At 29.6% G+C, this 15,864-nt stretch overlaps 1 protein-coding gene across 7 annotated transcripts in view; it reads left to right on the top strand.

Annotated features, from left to right (window-relative positions):
- The window catches only part of LOC107453447 (sprouty-related, EVH1 domain-containing protein 2), a 160,761-nt gene that overhangs the window by 130,139 nt on the left and 14,758 nt on the right, over window positions 1–15,864 (top strand). The window contains exon 1 of one of the 7 annotated variants that reach the window (XM_016070279.4): window positions 12,878–13,498. The exons of 4 other annotated variants lie outside the window; for them this stretch is intronic. In XM_016070279.4, the coding sequence (XP_015925765.1) occupies window positions 13,479–13,498 (20 nt within the window). In that variant the 5' untranslated portion in view covers window positions 12,878–13,478. Of the gene's footprint in view, window positions 1–12,877; window positions 13,499–13,652; window positions 13,843–15,864 lie in introns of those variants that run through there. 2 more of the 7 variants (XM_071178397.1, XM_043046843.2) reach the window with 2 other exon arrangements.

Here is a 15,864-nt window from a genome sequence, read left to right as displayed (position 1 = left end):
ACTAAACATCTCAAATCGTCTGATTGCAGCATTTATTGACAAATATCATAAAATTCAATCAAAACAAAAACAAATCATAAATAAATCGCCTTTCCAAACGATATCAGACCAAAGCTACTTAAGTGATCCTTTTTTTTTTTTTTTTTTTTTTTTTGCACTCAACCAAGTCGACAAACGATAAAGAATTGTAAGAGATCAAAAAGAGAAGATAACTCTTCTTTTTTCTGATTTCTCTGCCACAGTAGCTTAAAGATAAATGAATAGAGAAGAATTGTGGGATTGATAAGAATTTTCTTTATATATATCAATATATATATAGTTCAAAATATCGAGAAAACATGAAGAAAAAGAACAGAATAATGAAAAGCAAATTATTAAAATAATTATTTTTCCCGATTTTCATTTAAAAATTTTATTTTATTTGTAATGTTATTTTATTTAAATAATTTTTCTTCTTCTCTATTCTTCATTATTCTATCATTTCTCTATTCTTCATTTTTCTTCTTCATTATTCTGGTTTTTTTTTCATGTTTTCTCTATATTTTGAACTTATTTTAGGAATACACTTGCAGGTTATGCGCAGTAAATAAAACTTATTATTTTTTTCATTTTTATCTTTTTATCCTTTTTCTATTTATTTATTGCGCTATATATATACTCGGAACCGCGATAGCTGGTTGATACGAATTCCGCATCCGGCTTGCACCGACCACAGTGCTGACGTGAAATATCCTCAACCGTAGACGGATCTTGGCTTAGAGTCCGAGTCCCCTTGCCGTTAGGTTAACCGTGGGAGGCTCTCATGGTCTTCCTCTCCATGTAACGCAAATGCGGGTTAGTTCCATCAAAAAAGTCCTCCAGGAAAAAGGCAAATTTTTCACAATACTTGATCCAGGAGTTCCCGTGTCTTCTGGATTGGGTTCAAAATTACGAGGCTACGGAAATGAACATTCGTAGTCGTAAACCCAAATTTGGGTCGGCTGTTCAACGACGGTTATAAAATATGAAATAAAATTCCATACTCAGAGCCCCGGCTCCCACAGTCACAATGCTGACGAAAAATATCCTCAGTGGTAGACGAATCATGGCTTAGAGTTCCCTTGCCGTCAGGTTAACCATGGGAGGTCCTCCAAACGGACAAACCTTTGTTGTTGAATGAGCAATAATAGCAATTCAACATTTAAAAAATTTACAAAATTTCAATTGTATTTGCTCAATTAAAAGAATAATAGTACAGCAGGAAGGATAATTACAATAATGGTAGAAATTAGCACATAGGTGTAGTTATAGATGTAGTAAAATATCTGCAAAAATCTAGCACATAAATTTTATTTCTAGTGTGGCAGGTACAGGTTAGAGTTACTATAAAGCGTGGGTTTACGTCGATTTCAGTGCGCTATTCCTGATTCCTTGTCGTTTCAGCCTGGCTCCATCGAGAGTTAGAATCTTTGTTCTACAATTGCCCTTATTAAATTTAGTCTACTTCTAGTACTTATTTAGGGTCTCCATGGTGATCTGTGAAAAATTTGGCTCTCAAAGTGATAAATTTCGGGCAATGTATTTAAATGTGTTCCATAGTTTCAAGTATTTACTCATATTTACTGTTTCTATAGTTTCAAGTTTCTAGTACTTATTTAGGTCTCTATAGTGATATGTTTTCTTGGGAAAATTTGACTCTTGAGTTTCGGGCAGTGTATTAGAATGTGTTCCATAGTTTCAAGTTTCTAATGCTTATGTAGGGTCTCTATAATCTCCAGTTTCTAGTACACATTTAGGGTCTCCATACTCTCAAGTTTCTAGTACATATTTAGAGTCACTATAGTTTCAGGCTTTTAGTACTTATTTAGAGCCTCCATAGTTTCAGGTTTCCAGTATGTCTGCTTTTGGCTGTTGGTACCTCCCACTCGCTTCGCCATTTTCATTGCTTCCTTCATTAATAAGGCTCTGATTTATTTTTTAGTTAGTTGTTTGGGGATATCTATGAAGTCACGGTGGTAAGCAAGCTTTGCCACGATCTGTTTCTTTATTGTCATGTTTTCAATTCGGGCGTCTTGATCAAATTAAATTTTATGTTTTCATTGAGGATGGACCAAATTATGAACCTAATTATCACCAAATTATTTGATTTGTAAGCCAAATAGTGAGTGTTTTGAGTGCTACTCAAGGCCTTGAGCTTGTAATGTGAGTCTGAATTGATGTTGACTGTTTTATCAGGGTAGTTATCGTCGTGCCAAGTGACTGCTTATAGTGTTCCCCAAAGCCTGATCATGCTTTTTTTAACCCTCTGTTCTTCATTTGGGCTCAGCTTGTTCTAAATTCCTTCTCTATTTTGAGTCCAGAGCCATTTGAAAAAAATTTCAATTCCAACCAAATCGGTGGATTTTCCTCCTTGGCTGATGGATCGGTATCTTTGGGTTGGGGTGAAATCTATAATTAGGTTCATCATGGAAGAAAGTGTTTGTAATTTACGTCTCTATTTCAACTGTCTTATCTATTGGTATAACTCCTGCAAGTACTTCAAGCGTATCAGTTGAATTTTAATAATGGTAAGTAAAGGAATTCTATTGATCTTTTGTATTCTCGCTAGTGTTCTCATTTATTCTTTAAACCGAATTTCTGTCCATATGTAATCAATCTCAGCGTACTATTATTGCAGATATACTTGTACCTAGTACTCAGTCAATTTTCAAAAATCCTATTAAATTTCTGATAAAATTTAGGACCCTTGACCTAAATCTGCTCAGATGCGAATACTAAGACAGTTAAGAGCTCAGTCTGAATCCTAGGTAGTCAATTTACAAAACCACATTGATTCTGTGATCCATAAATTTTACTGTTGGCTTTCTTGTGATAGGTTTGTTTTGGGGAAAAACGATTGCAGCAGTTTTGTTAATACTAAGCACAAATTTTGTTGTCACCATCTCTCCATTGTTTACCGTAGAGACAGGACGCTAATAATCTAATATCCTACAGTAAATAGGAGGAAGAATTCATCTGCGAATGCTATCTTTTTCTCACAGTTTCCTATCGACTTTTTTAGGATTGTATTTGTATATTTGCTAAGATCAACCATAGGATCGGTCTCATACTGCGCCCTTTGTGGAACTCTCTGTGATAGCTTCAGACTGACGATCGCATGCTCTAAGTTTTACTAATCTATCTGTATAAAAAAGTAAAAAAAAAAAGCGTTTTATAAAGCTGACTAGCGTTTTTGAACAGTGTAAGTTATTAAATTGCTCTGTAACTTTCATCCATATAACACTATCGAATGCTCCCTCTATGTCTAAGGAGACTCCCAGTGTGTATTTGTTGTTTTTCTTCGTTTCATTGGCTTTCTCCGCCAGAGAAGATCTCTTGCTGCAGTGGTTGTAAAGTGGCCTTCTCCGAATCCATGCTGATCTTTGCTGATCAGTTGATTACTTTTCCAAGAATAAGTAAATCATTTTGTTATTAACTTGTTTAGGATCTTGTTGCAGACACAGTAAGAAAACTTTGGTGGCTGAGAGTATCCTGACTATCGAAACGGGGAAAAAATTGGAGCTGAGAGTTGGCTTACAACTGGAACAGTAAAAAAGCTTTGGGGGACTGAGAGTACACATAAGACAGGAACAGTAATAAAGCTTTGATGACATCGAATAGACATACGACTGATGGTAAAAAAACTTCGATGGCTCTGAGAGTAGGCATACGAACTGTTTGGTAATAAAGCTTTGACGACTGAGAGTAGGCATACGACTGGAATGGTATAAAGCTTTGGTGGCCGAGAGTAGTTTTAACCGACACAATTTTTAAAAAATAAAAAAAAAATAAAAAACTTTGGAGCTGAGTGTTGGCCTACAACTAGAACAGTAAAAAAAACCTCTGGGGGCAGAGAGTAGACATAAGACAGGAACAGTAATAAAGCTTTGATGCAATCGAATAGACATGCGACTGATGGTAAAAAGACTTCGATGGCTCTGAGAGTAGGCATACGAACCGTTAGGTAATAAAGCTTTGACGACTGAGAGTAGGTATACGACTGGAATAGTAATTAAGCTTTGGTGGCTGATAGTAGACATACAACCGAAACGATAAAAAGAGAAAAAAAAAAGAAGAAAAAAAACTTTGGAGCTGAGAGTAGGCTTACAACTGGAGCAGTAAAAAAGTTTTTGTTGCTGAGAGTAGACATAAGACAGTAACAGTAATAAGGCTTTGGTGACATAGAATAGATATACGACTGGAATGGTAAAAATACTTTGGTGGCTCTGAGACGAGACATACGACTGGAACGGTAAGGCTTTGATGGCTGAAAATAGGAATACGACTACAAAGTGTTAAACATATGATAAAATGAAATAATTAAATGAAATATTTATTATTTTTTCAACTACCGCCTTTCAATTTATTCTCTTAAATATGCTATTAATTGGTTGTATCGAAAATTGCTAGACACTCGTGCTTGTATTTATTTTTTTATTTTACTTATTATTAAATCAAAATAACCAGGGCTCTATTTTATACAATACACATTTTAAACGTAATTTTAGTTCATCATTATGGATATATTTAAATTAACAAATATATTTAAAGTATACTCTTATAATCATAATATTTCTGTGTAAAAAAAAAAAGTAAACAATATAGCATTTTTAAGCTTTGTTGATTGCTGCATTGTTCAATAAATATGACATTTACTTAAGACTGACAAATAAACAAAGTTCTTCTTAGTAACATTTTCGAAAATTCCTACATAAAAAAATACTCCTCAAGATTATATCGAAAATCGTTACCAGGATGCCATTCACTGATTACCAAAATCCATCTTATGAAGTTGGCTCATTTATTGAACAAGTAACGATAAAAACTATATTTTTTTCCGTCAGGGAGCTAAACAAAGGTTTACTGCATCAAATTTTTTCGGCACCATTGTGTCAAAGTAAGGATTTGACATTAACTAAAAAAGGTAATTCCTAAACATCGAACAGCTCCTGCCTTATTCGTGTTACAAGAGCTAGTGAAATGATAAGTTTAATTCTTTGCGGGTCCATTTTATAAGTACTTTTAATAAGTATGCATTCTGGGGTCTTTAGAATGAGTGTAGCATTTGTGATTTGCCTATTTTTGCTGACAAGGGGGTGGAGGAGTCAGGGGTATAAACAGTGCTTACGTAAGACATTAAAGTTCCTTTGTTTTTCAAAATTGTCTTGTAAAATAAAATAAAATATGCAACAAAAAATATTACTCGTGGAAAAACTTTAAATCTGAAATAAAAGTTAAATTCGAGGAAAGGAAAAAAATTAGAAGAAAGAATGTCAAGAGTTTTGAGAATAAAAGGAAAACACAAAATATTCCTAAAATAATATTCTAGTCAAAATTTTATAAAATAAATTAAAAAGTAAATTCTGTTTTATGTCAAATTATATCTTTTATTTGAATTTAATCTTAAAATGAGATTATTAAGTCAAAGCAAAAACTAAGAGGGTGGGTTTCACCACTCAAAGCCGGAAAGATAATTTTGAATCACCCTTTATTATATGCAGTGTGTTCCATATTTACTGATATGTCTTGTTAAAATCTTGTAAAAATTCAAACTAATAAAGTACACTCCTTGACGGTCATATTTTGATATTTAAGCATTTAAGAAGCAAAATTGCTATCAAAAACTGACGAATTATAGTTGAGGAAGGCGGGTGTATGAAATACCAAAACCTGTTTGATTGATGGAAGAAACTAAGAGGAGGTAAAATTGGATTGTTAAAAACAGCTTTAAGTTTTATTTCTGTAAACAAACTGGGTTTGATGTTATGTACCTCTGCCTTCCTTAATTGTGATTCGTCAAAATTCGGTAAATTTTTTTTTTGATCTTCTCGTTTAAATAGTAATTTGCGATCTCCAATGCCCATACTTTTATGCCTCCATTTTCGATGATAATTGTAAAATATGTACTAAAAGCAGTCTTTAAGGAAAAATTTATTTTTTGATTACTGGAATTTTGTTATGGGATATAAGTACGTGCAAACGGTCTAAAACCCTTTTCCCCTGACCATTAGAAAGACTGGTCGGCTATTCAGTTTATTCTAACTATTTATTAATAAAAACAGAATGGTGGTGTCGTAGAATTCAATGAAATCGTTGATTCGAACCCGGGACCTCTCTGACTTTATGTCAGCTCCCTGACCACCTTAGAGGCAGCTCGACTATTTAGTTGTATCTAACTATACATAAAAACTGAATGATGATGCCACATGATCCAATTAAATCGCTGACAACTGGCCTATTTAACAATACGGAGCTTTTGGAGCCCGCTTCAAACTGTTCTGATGATGCCGTTCGAAAACAAACTGAAAATTTTATTCGGTGTAGCATTTTAATAATTTATAGTTATGAAATACAGCCTGAAACACCGGTGTCTTTTTTACGTAAAAGGTAAACCTATGAACCAATTCCAAACACAGCTCACTTCCACCAAAAACTATTCAAATTTGCACTTATATGCAGCTTTTTAGATCTAAAAGAAACAGTTATTTATCAATGAAATTTCTTTAATTTACAAAATCGATTATTGATAATTTTTTTAATATTAATGAAAGAAAACTTTTCATACTACTTTTTTTTTTGTTTTGGATTTTATACAAACATAATTTATATTCCAGTACAAATATAATTCTGATAATCTAAGATATTTTTTTTTAGTAACTACGACTTTCGAAGAAAAAACTGTTTATCCCAAGAAACTCCATTAAAAATAAATTACATGGTTTGAAAATAACAATTCTATTCCTTTTGACAAAATTATTCAAATTAACATTTGTTTTTCTGTTTAATGAATTCATTTAATATAATATTATGTACATTTAGGTTTTAGCAGTTTTTGTAACTTTAAGCAAACAAGCATTTTAGAGATTCGGGTGTAGTTTTTGTAAAATAAAAATGATGAGAAAAAATTAAATTCAAATATGCCAACATCATTTTATTTGATTAAATGTAAATAAATGGCTTAATATGCATAAATGTCGTATGGTTAATTATTTATTTAATATAAGTCAATTAAGGACCGAGGAAAATTTATAAAAATAAATTATTATTTTTTAATTAGAAACGTGGAAGGAACTAAAAAAAAATTCATCTAACCGAAACATAAAATAGATTTTCAAGACGTCTTTTATAAGAAAAAAGAATTAAGGGAATTATTTAAATAATTTCATTAGAATAATAAATAACTTTTAATATTTATGAGACAAAATTAACTTGGAGATTTTTTTAATAAAATAATATTATTTTGACAGCATTCTTTTTCTCTTAAAAAACATTGCATAGTAAAAAATCCAATTTGTCGAGAATTTTTTACAGCAAAATATTTTTATTTCACTCATACATTTCATCTAAGTTTCATAGTTAACAATTTTCGAAATAATTAACGAATAATAACGAATAAAGGGGCTACAATAATATAATTATACATACTATATAATGTATCTTTAGGCTGGAAAAAAGCGAAAACACTATCGAAAATGGCGAATCACTAATGAGGTAAGTGGAATTAAATATATTTAAACCTATTTGGTTGCCTAAAAAAACAAAAGACTTAAAAGATATATTTTAGAAACACCATTGATTTTCATCTGGCAATCAAAGAGATCGCTTTCATCAATTGTAATTCGGCGATTTTTGATACTATTTTGTTGGTTTTTTCACATAAATAGTAATTGTCGTACATACTTGCGTATATTGCTAACACATATAATTTTTTGACAAGTACTCGAAAAATATATATTAAATGTGGTGATTTTGGAACACTCTGCATATCTTTAAAATGTCCATTTTATAAGTGCTATTGTTTTCGAACAGAAAAACAAAATGTAGGGACGATTTTTGAATGCAGAGAGCTCTCAATTTATTAATTAGCCTAAATTAATGAGTAATGTATATCTGGCTAATAGCAGTTGATAAAACGCATTTCGCTGATCAATTTATTAAGCATCATTAAATGTAAAAAAATGGCTAAATTACTAATTGTTAATCCAAATTATTAATCTTGCATAAATTAAAACAAAAGAATGGTACATTATAGTTGTTTACGTGAACTATTCGTTTTCAACATTCCATTTCTGCCAACTTTAAAAGTGTCTGCTGCGCATTAAGAAATCATAGGACCACAAACGGGTTTGTTGATTTCTGGTGAAGAAATAATAATATGCAAAGTATTTGCATATATTTCGCAAGACTAAAATTCTTTTAAAAGCATTTTCTGTAGTATGTGCTAATATTAAAATTTCCTTAAATTCAAAAAAATTTACTAAACTTTCTGAAAATGGAATCGTCAGAAGTAATGTGGCCATATAGTATTTGGTGAACGCATTATCTGACAAGTAAAGGTACCGGTTTCAGTTGCATTATTCACAACTAGTGGGCTGTGCCCTCTGTTCGCTAACGCTCGCCAACCCCCGAAAATTGCTACGTAATCTTATATGGTTTGCTTCGCAAACCAAGCTCGCTTCGCTCGCTACTAACTTAGGTACATTGCAAATGCACAAAATTCTAAGAATTCAAAACAATCATTCAAATCCATATAAAAACTTTTTTTTNGGGGCCCCTATGCTTCACTTTTTCAGTAATGAAGAACAAAACTTTATGGAGGTATTTAAATTTTTCACCTCATTATAGATAAAATAATAAGAAAATTGACTACAACTTAAAATAGCTATAAAGTCCCTCCCCCCTTCAATGGTCAGACAAAATGTCGTTCCGTCAATTTTGTTGATTGACAATTCCATGTCAATCATGCCGAATGCAGTTTTCTGATTGTCCTCTAGCTGTGAAAAATTTATATCCTTGCTGACATTAGGACAAAATTCCGCAAAATTTTCGCAATTACACTGGCTCAATTAAGCCAATCAAAATTCTGTATTTTTGTAAACATATCGCATTTCGCGATGTGTAAAAATACAAGCTTTTGATTGGCCAAATTTATCCATCGTAATTACGAAAATTTTGCTGAATTCTGCCCTAGAAAGCCATGGATTTACGAAATATAGATTTTTTTTAGTTTATACTACAGTTTAATGAAAAAGTTAACATAAAATTGACGGATTTCACATTGTACTGATATTTTTTTAAAAAAATGTTTATTAAAGAAAGAAGCTTAAAATAAACTTTCTACTCGATTTGGGGGGCCCCTCTGATGTGGGGGCCCGGGGCAACTGCCCCTTATGTCCCTGCCTTAGTCAGGCTCTGCCTGTAAGGGCTTTTAAAAAATGAAAATCGAAAATAAGCACCTTTAGGCACTTTTTAAAAACGCTACGTACCATGTGTAATATGATAATTATTTGAGAAAGTGCAAAAATGTCTATCTATTCACTTGATGAAAATTTTTTTAAATGGACATAAATATGCCAAAAATTTAGTGCAGCAATAGAAGATGCGTTGGAGTAATAGACAAAAGCCAGTGACCAAAAACTTCACACCATTTGCATACGATGGTGATATAATTATTCGAGGAAATGCCAAAATGTCTATCCATTCACTAGATGATTTTTTTTAAATGGACATAAATATACCAAAAATTTGGTGCAGCAATAGAAAATTTGTTGGAGTAATAAACCAATAGCCAGCGACCAAAAACTTCACACCATTTGCATACGGTGGTGATATAATTATTCGAGAAAATGCCAAAATGTCTCCATTCGTTAGATGAATTTTATTTTAATGGGCATAAATATGCCAAAAATTTGGTGCAACAGAAGAAAGATGCGATGGAGTAATAGACCAAGAGTCAGCTACCAAAAACTTCACACCATTTGCTTGATGAAAATTTTTTAAATATGTCAAAAATTGGGTATAGCAACTCGCATCATTTCCTTATATTTCATTTGATCATTAATAATTTCAGGAGTCACTGGCTCCCGCAAGAATTAATTAATTGCTATAGTAATTAATTGCTTTTAACATTTTCTTTTTCATTTAAAACGATTGCAAATAATGTTTGTTACGTGTCAACTTGAATCGACTCAGATTAATAAACTGATCACCAATTTAAAGTTAAATAAACATTTTTCCTTTTTCTTTGCTAATTAGAAGGGATAGTATAAGAAAAAAAAAACTCTTCGATAAAATTAAAAAAATAAAGAACCAAAACTTTTTATTCTTTTGCGCTCATACTTTTATTTAATTTTAATAAATTTTTAAAAACTGATTTTCATGAAATTAAGCTTTCTAACAAGAAAATATTTGGTACAAACGAAATATTTTATCAATAATAGAAATATGATTTTAAACAAATTTTATTCTAAAGTTTTAGGTCTTTCTGAAGCTTAGAAATTTTAGAATTAGGTCAATTGTTCTTTACATTTAAATTTAAGAATATTTCCTTTCATATATTTTCCCATTGTCTGATTTCTGCTTAAATTATTTATTCATTTTTACAAAAAAAACAAATTTAAAATATGGATTTATATTATTGTATAACTTTCCGACTTTTCTTCTTCATTTTTATTTGCTTAGTTTATTTATTCATTTATTTATTTTGTTCCCGCAGAGCATTATTTTCTTTATAAAGGGGCAAGAAGTCAAGCAGTTTGCTCCGGGTAACATTTCCCCTCTGCCTGTTCTAATGAGTGGATTTTAACTTACAAATTGCTAATCATAATGGTTCAAATGGTAGATACCAAATATGCTAATTAATACGTTTTAACTATTAATTAAGATGCCATAATTCGTCACAAAAATGTTCTTTTTCTGAAAAAGTATGCCTTTTTTTTTGAGGGATTTCGATTTTTGACCAGCAAAGTATTGCGACTGCCACAATTTTATGAAAATATGGTCAGAATATTTTCGAACATAGTTATAAAATAATTTAAATAAATAGTTAGTCAGAAAAGGGGTGGAAATTTTGAGCACATTAATGTTAATTTCACTTACCCCGATTTCCGCATATTTCTGAAACTCTTTTTTAAGGAAATTCAAAAAATCTGGCAAATATAAAAACAGATATAAAATTCGTATATCTAAAGGCGAAAAAATTCATTTACTGTTTTATTTGATAATGGTCAAACAAAACTTTTTGAAGACACACAAATTTTTACATCTTTTTAAATTTTCTAATTTAAAATAACAAAACAGAAAATTTGTGTTATAAATGGCCGAATAATTTCTGTGTTATAAAATTTTAAAATAATCGTATTTTAAGACTTTTATTTCTCCAAATTCAGTTGTTTATTCATAGATTTAAAATATGGTAAAAGTAAAAAATATAAATAAATAAATCAAAAAAATATTAGGTTTTAATTAAGCCTATGGAGAGAAAAAAAACTGACTTCAAATATTTNTTAGTCAGAAAAGGGGTGGAAAATTTGAGCACATTAATGTTAATTTCACTTACCCCGATTTCCGCATATTTTTGAAACTCTTTTTTAAGGAAATTCAAAAAATCTGACAAATATAAAAACAGATATAAAATTCGTATATCTAAAGGCGAAAAAATTCATTTATTATTTTATTAAATAATGGTCAAACAAAACTTTTTGAAGACACACAAATTTTTACATCTTTTTAAATTTTCTAATTTTAAATAACAAAACAGAAAATTTGTGTTATAAATGGCCGAATAATTTCAGTGTTATAAAATTTTAAAATAATCGTATTTTAAGACTTTTATTTCTCAAAATTCAGTTGTTTGTTCATAGATTTAAAATATGGTAAAAGTAAAAAATATAAATAAATAAATAAATAAAATATTAGGTTTTAATTAAGCCGATGGAGAGAGAAAAAACTGACTTCAAATATTTTTCTTTTGAAAAAAAATAAGTAATCAAAATTAAAATATTTTTAATGCAAAAAACCATTTTATTGCTTGGGTAAGAATCTACTTGTTCCTGCCCGTATTCCAAAAGAGGTGAAAGTTAATAAAAATATTACAATTATGTAAGGCCAATGAGAAGAAGAAAAAAAAAAAACCTAACTGTCGGCAAATATTTCGCTTTGTCTTTTGCATACATGAAGAAAAAAAAATAATAATAAAATCTAAATTCATTAAAAGATTTTTAATGACAGAAACTTTTTATGACTTTTGAAAGAAACTTCGGAGTTCATAAATTTAAAATAAGACATTGATAAAAAAAAACATTAGGCCTACATAAATATAAATAAACAAATAAAATAAGACGAAACAGCTAACAGTCGGCAAATACTTTTCTTCAATTTTACTCCCATGAAAAAGGTAACCAAATTGAAATAATTTTTAATACCGAAAACATTTCATTGCTTGAGATCTAAACTAGTTGTTTGTTCATAGCTTAAAATTAAGGTAAAAGGTAATTAAAAAAAAAGAATTTGATTATGGAAGAAAAAATCTATTTCAGGTGTCAAGTATTATTTATCTTTTGTACGCAGAAAAAGGTAATCAAATTTAACGAATAGTTTTAGAGCCAAAAAAAAATTTGATTGTTAGGGAAATAAACAAGTTGTTTGTTCACGGAAGCAAAATAATGTGAAAATTAACCTTATAAATATTCAAAAAATAAAAAATTCCAGATGATTTCAATGCAAGGAAGAAAAAAAAATAAAAAATTATTTGTTTACGCAGTATTGCTGATAGAAAACACCGCTTTTACTACAATAATGCGATTTTTACTCTAACCCCTAAACCCTCCAGCCAATAGTAAGATTCATCAGTACCGTGAATGAAAATCAACATAAATAAATTGTAAAATAATTATTGAAAAGACGATTGGAAAGATAGAAATTAACTTTAAACAACATTCAAACATTTAAAAAATATAAATTCGTGAAATAAATAAATAAAAGTTGATATGAATGAATGAATGAAAATAACAAAGAGAGGAAGAAAAAAAAACTAAAACATAATTAGCCTGCCAGAAACATATGCAATTTGTTCCGCGCACCCACCCGAAAACATGAATGGAATCCTCTTAAATTTCGCTCACGAAATCTGGAATCATGATATCGATCATTTAAAATATTTTTTTCACTAGATTTTCTCAGTTTTGTACTTTATAAACTTATATATCAACAATCATTTCCTCTAAAAATTCAATTTTGAGTGTTAATCAAGAGCAGAATAATTCACTTTCTTTCTTAACAGACGGGAGAGCGAGTTAATACTGTGCGACAACCCGACGAAAAAAAATCTTCTGTGTAGTGCGCGCTTACAATCAAAACAATGGCTTTGCTCTAATTCATCAAAACCAATTAAAGAAGAATATTTGTTCGAATTCGTACGAAGACGTATTGATTTTGCTAAATTAATCTTCATGAAGTCCCAGAATTGAGCAAATAAGTTTTAAAATAACGATTTTTCGAGAAACTATATGCCGAAGGTAGTGTTACGCGGTGTAAACTGGTCCATTTCCTGTGTGTTTTGTTGAATTGGAGTTTTGGAGGTACGGGAAAGTATGGTTAGGCTTATGAATTGACTTCATCCTATTTTGTGGCTGGATTATTCGATATCTTTTATAAAATGAAAAGAGAAATTAAGAAAAATAATGGAAGGTAGCCACGAAGAGTAAGTTTGATTTCATTATATGTTATTATCATTGAGAAATCTTCGTTAGGAATAGGCTTAGTGGCGACGCTAATATACCCTGTGGCTCAATTCGCATCTTTGGATTTACTATTTAAAATTTTATTCTTTGTCCTCTCTTTCTATTTTTATGAAATTAGTAATAATGTAGTGTGATGGATCCTAGATAAATTAATTTACATAAAGTGACTACGATCCGAAGGTCGAGATGTTATTGAGGTCAAATTCATTTTTCTCAATGGACGGAAGTTTGTGAATGAATGTGTGACTTTACGTTATGTTAAACTGGTACAGATGCATGTGGACAGAAAAGCTACCGCCTTTAAGTATTTTTCTATACATGTCTTTAATGCTTATGAAATTTTAAATCACTCGACATGTTTTAGTATTTATTTACTTGTCAATCTTTCTGTTTTTTAATTTTTATTATAGAATTTTTTTGTTCTTTTAATGAGTTATAATTTTCTTTACCTATCAGTGTGAAATTATTTGTAATTTTTTTCCCCTTATGAATACACTGAATTTTATTTTCAAATGGTATGGAACTATTATTTTTATTAATTATTTTAATTTTATAACTAATTTTTTTTATTTATTTATTGATTCTGTCATAAGTTATGATCTGTACAATTTTGTGATCTTTTCTAACAACAGCAGCTTTAAAGTTGATTGCTTATATTGAGCAAAGAAATATTAATATTTTTGGAATTTTTATCCAAATTAAAGCTTAGAAAATTATTATGAATTGCTATTTTTTTTTATCCAGTCATTGAAATCTAAATTTGATTCCTAGTTATAAATTGAAAAAAAAAATAATATAATGTAAGGTATGAATATAATGTAAGGAATGAAACATTTTCTTGTTTCATCAATATTTGTAGTGAATAAGTGAATGAATGATTTAAGGAATGGGAGAAGATTTTTGATTTTTAACTAATACTTTTTAAAAAACTTTCACTCACTATCTGTAGAAAGACATTTTATAATCCTTTATAAATATTTAGATTAATTACAAATTAAAACTAAGATCTTTCTTATAAAACAGTAAATATGAAAAATGGTTAGCCTTTAAAGTGTGATTAATTCACCTTAAGTGTAATTCACTTAAAGTGCTAACTACTTAAATGATGTGTTACTCCGTTCATTATTTGTTGAAATTTTTTGAATCTAAATTGGTTCCTAGTTATAAATTGAAAAAAAAAATTATGTTTGAATATAATGTACCTAATGAAACATTTTCTTGTTTCATCAATATTTGTAGTGAATAAGCAGGGGTCTGTCCAGGCCGAATTTGCTACCGTTTAGCAGTACCTTCACAAATTCAACTTTAGGAAAAACGGTAGTTTCACAAAATACTTTTTCTTAAAATTTTATTTTTTTATCCCTTAAGAAACGATAAATCCATATTTTTGTGTTGATTTTTTAATATAATTTTTAATCTTTCACAAATTATGTCTAAATTTTCACAAAATAGGTACCTCTCAGAAAAACCTAGACAGACCCCTGAGTGAATGATTTAAGGAATGAGGGAAGATTTTTGATTTTTAACCAATGCTTTTTAAAAAACTTTCACTCACAATCTGTAGAAAGGCAATTTATAATCCTTTATAAATATTTAGATTAATTACAAATTAAAACTCAAATCTTACATATAAAACAGTAAATATGGAAAAGGGTCAACCATTAAAGTGTTATTAATTCACATTAAGTGTAATTCACTTAAAGTGCTAACTATTTAAATGATGTGTTACTCCTTTCATTAGGATTTATTGAAATTTATCGACTTGATCAAATCTTTCTCATCTTAAAATACTTTTACCTTAAGATTCTTACAATTGTTTGGAAGTGTTATTTATGATAGAAATGATAAAATCTTACTCATCTTAAAATTAACGCAGTAAAGGTGAATATTTTGTCTTCAATTTTATTTACAAATTCACTTAAAGTGCTATTTACAAGAGTGTAATGTAATTCTGTTAATAACTTGAGGAAAATGTACACAAAAAATTCACTAATCTTAAAATTAGCATTGTGAATATGTTTGTATATGAATATGTATGTGTGTGTGTTAGATGTTCAAAATTTAAATAGTATTGATTATTAAAGATTTTTAATGTAAGATTATTCCGAAACCAGCTTAAGATTAGATCATTTCAAAAGCCAGTTGAAGTGTTAATTACAATGAAAAAGGCATAATTAAAATGAATGTTCAGTTTAATGATTTAAGGGTGCACAATACAGATACGTTCGTCTAAAATGCAATAAATTATCTATTGCTGTTTAATGTTGGAATCTTTTTCGGCATAAATTTAATTATGATAGCGCAGAATTCTTTCATATGAATGTCA

This window comes from Parasteatoda tepidariorum, chromosome 3 (assembly GCF_043381705.1).
Source record: "Parasteatoda tepidariorum isolate YZ-2023 chromosome 3, CAS_Ptep_4.0, whole genome shotgun sequence".
Lineage (NCBI taxonomy): Eukaryota > Metazoa > Arthropoda > Arachnida > Araneae > Theridiidae > Parasteatoda > Parasteatoda tepidariorum.
The sequence above is the reverse complement of the archived record's forward strand: the minus strand, read 5'-3'. Positions and strand labels throughout refer to the sequence as shown.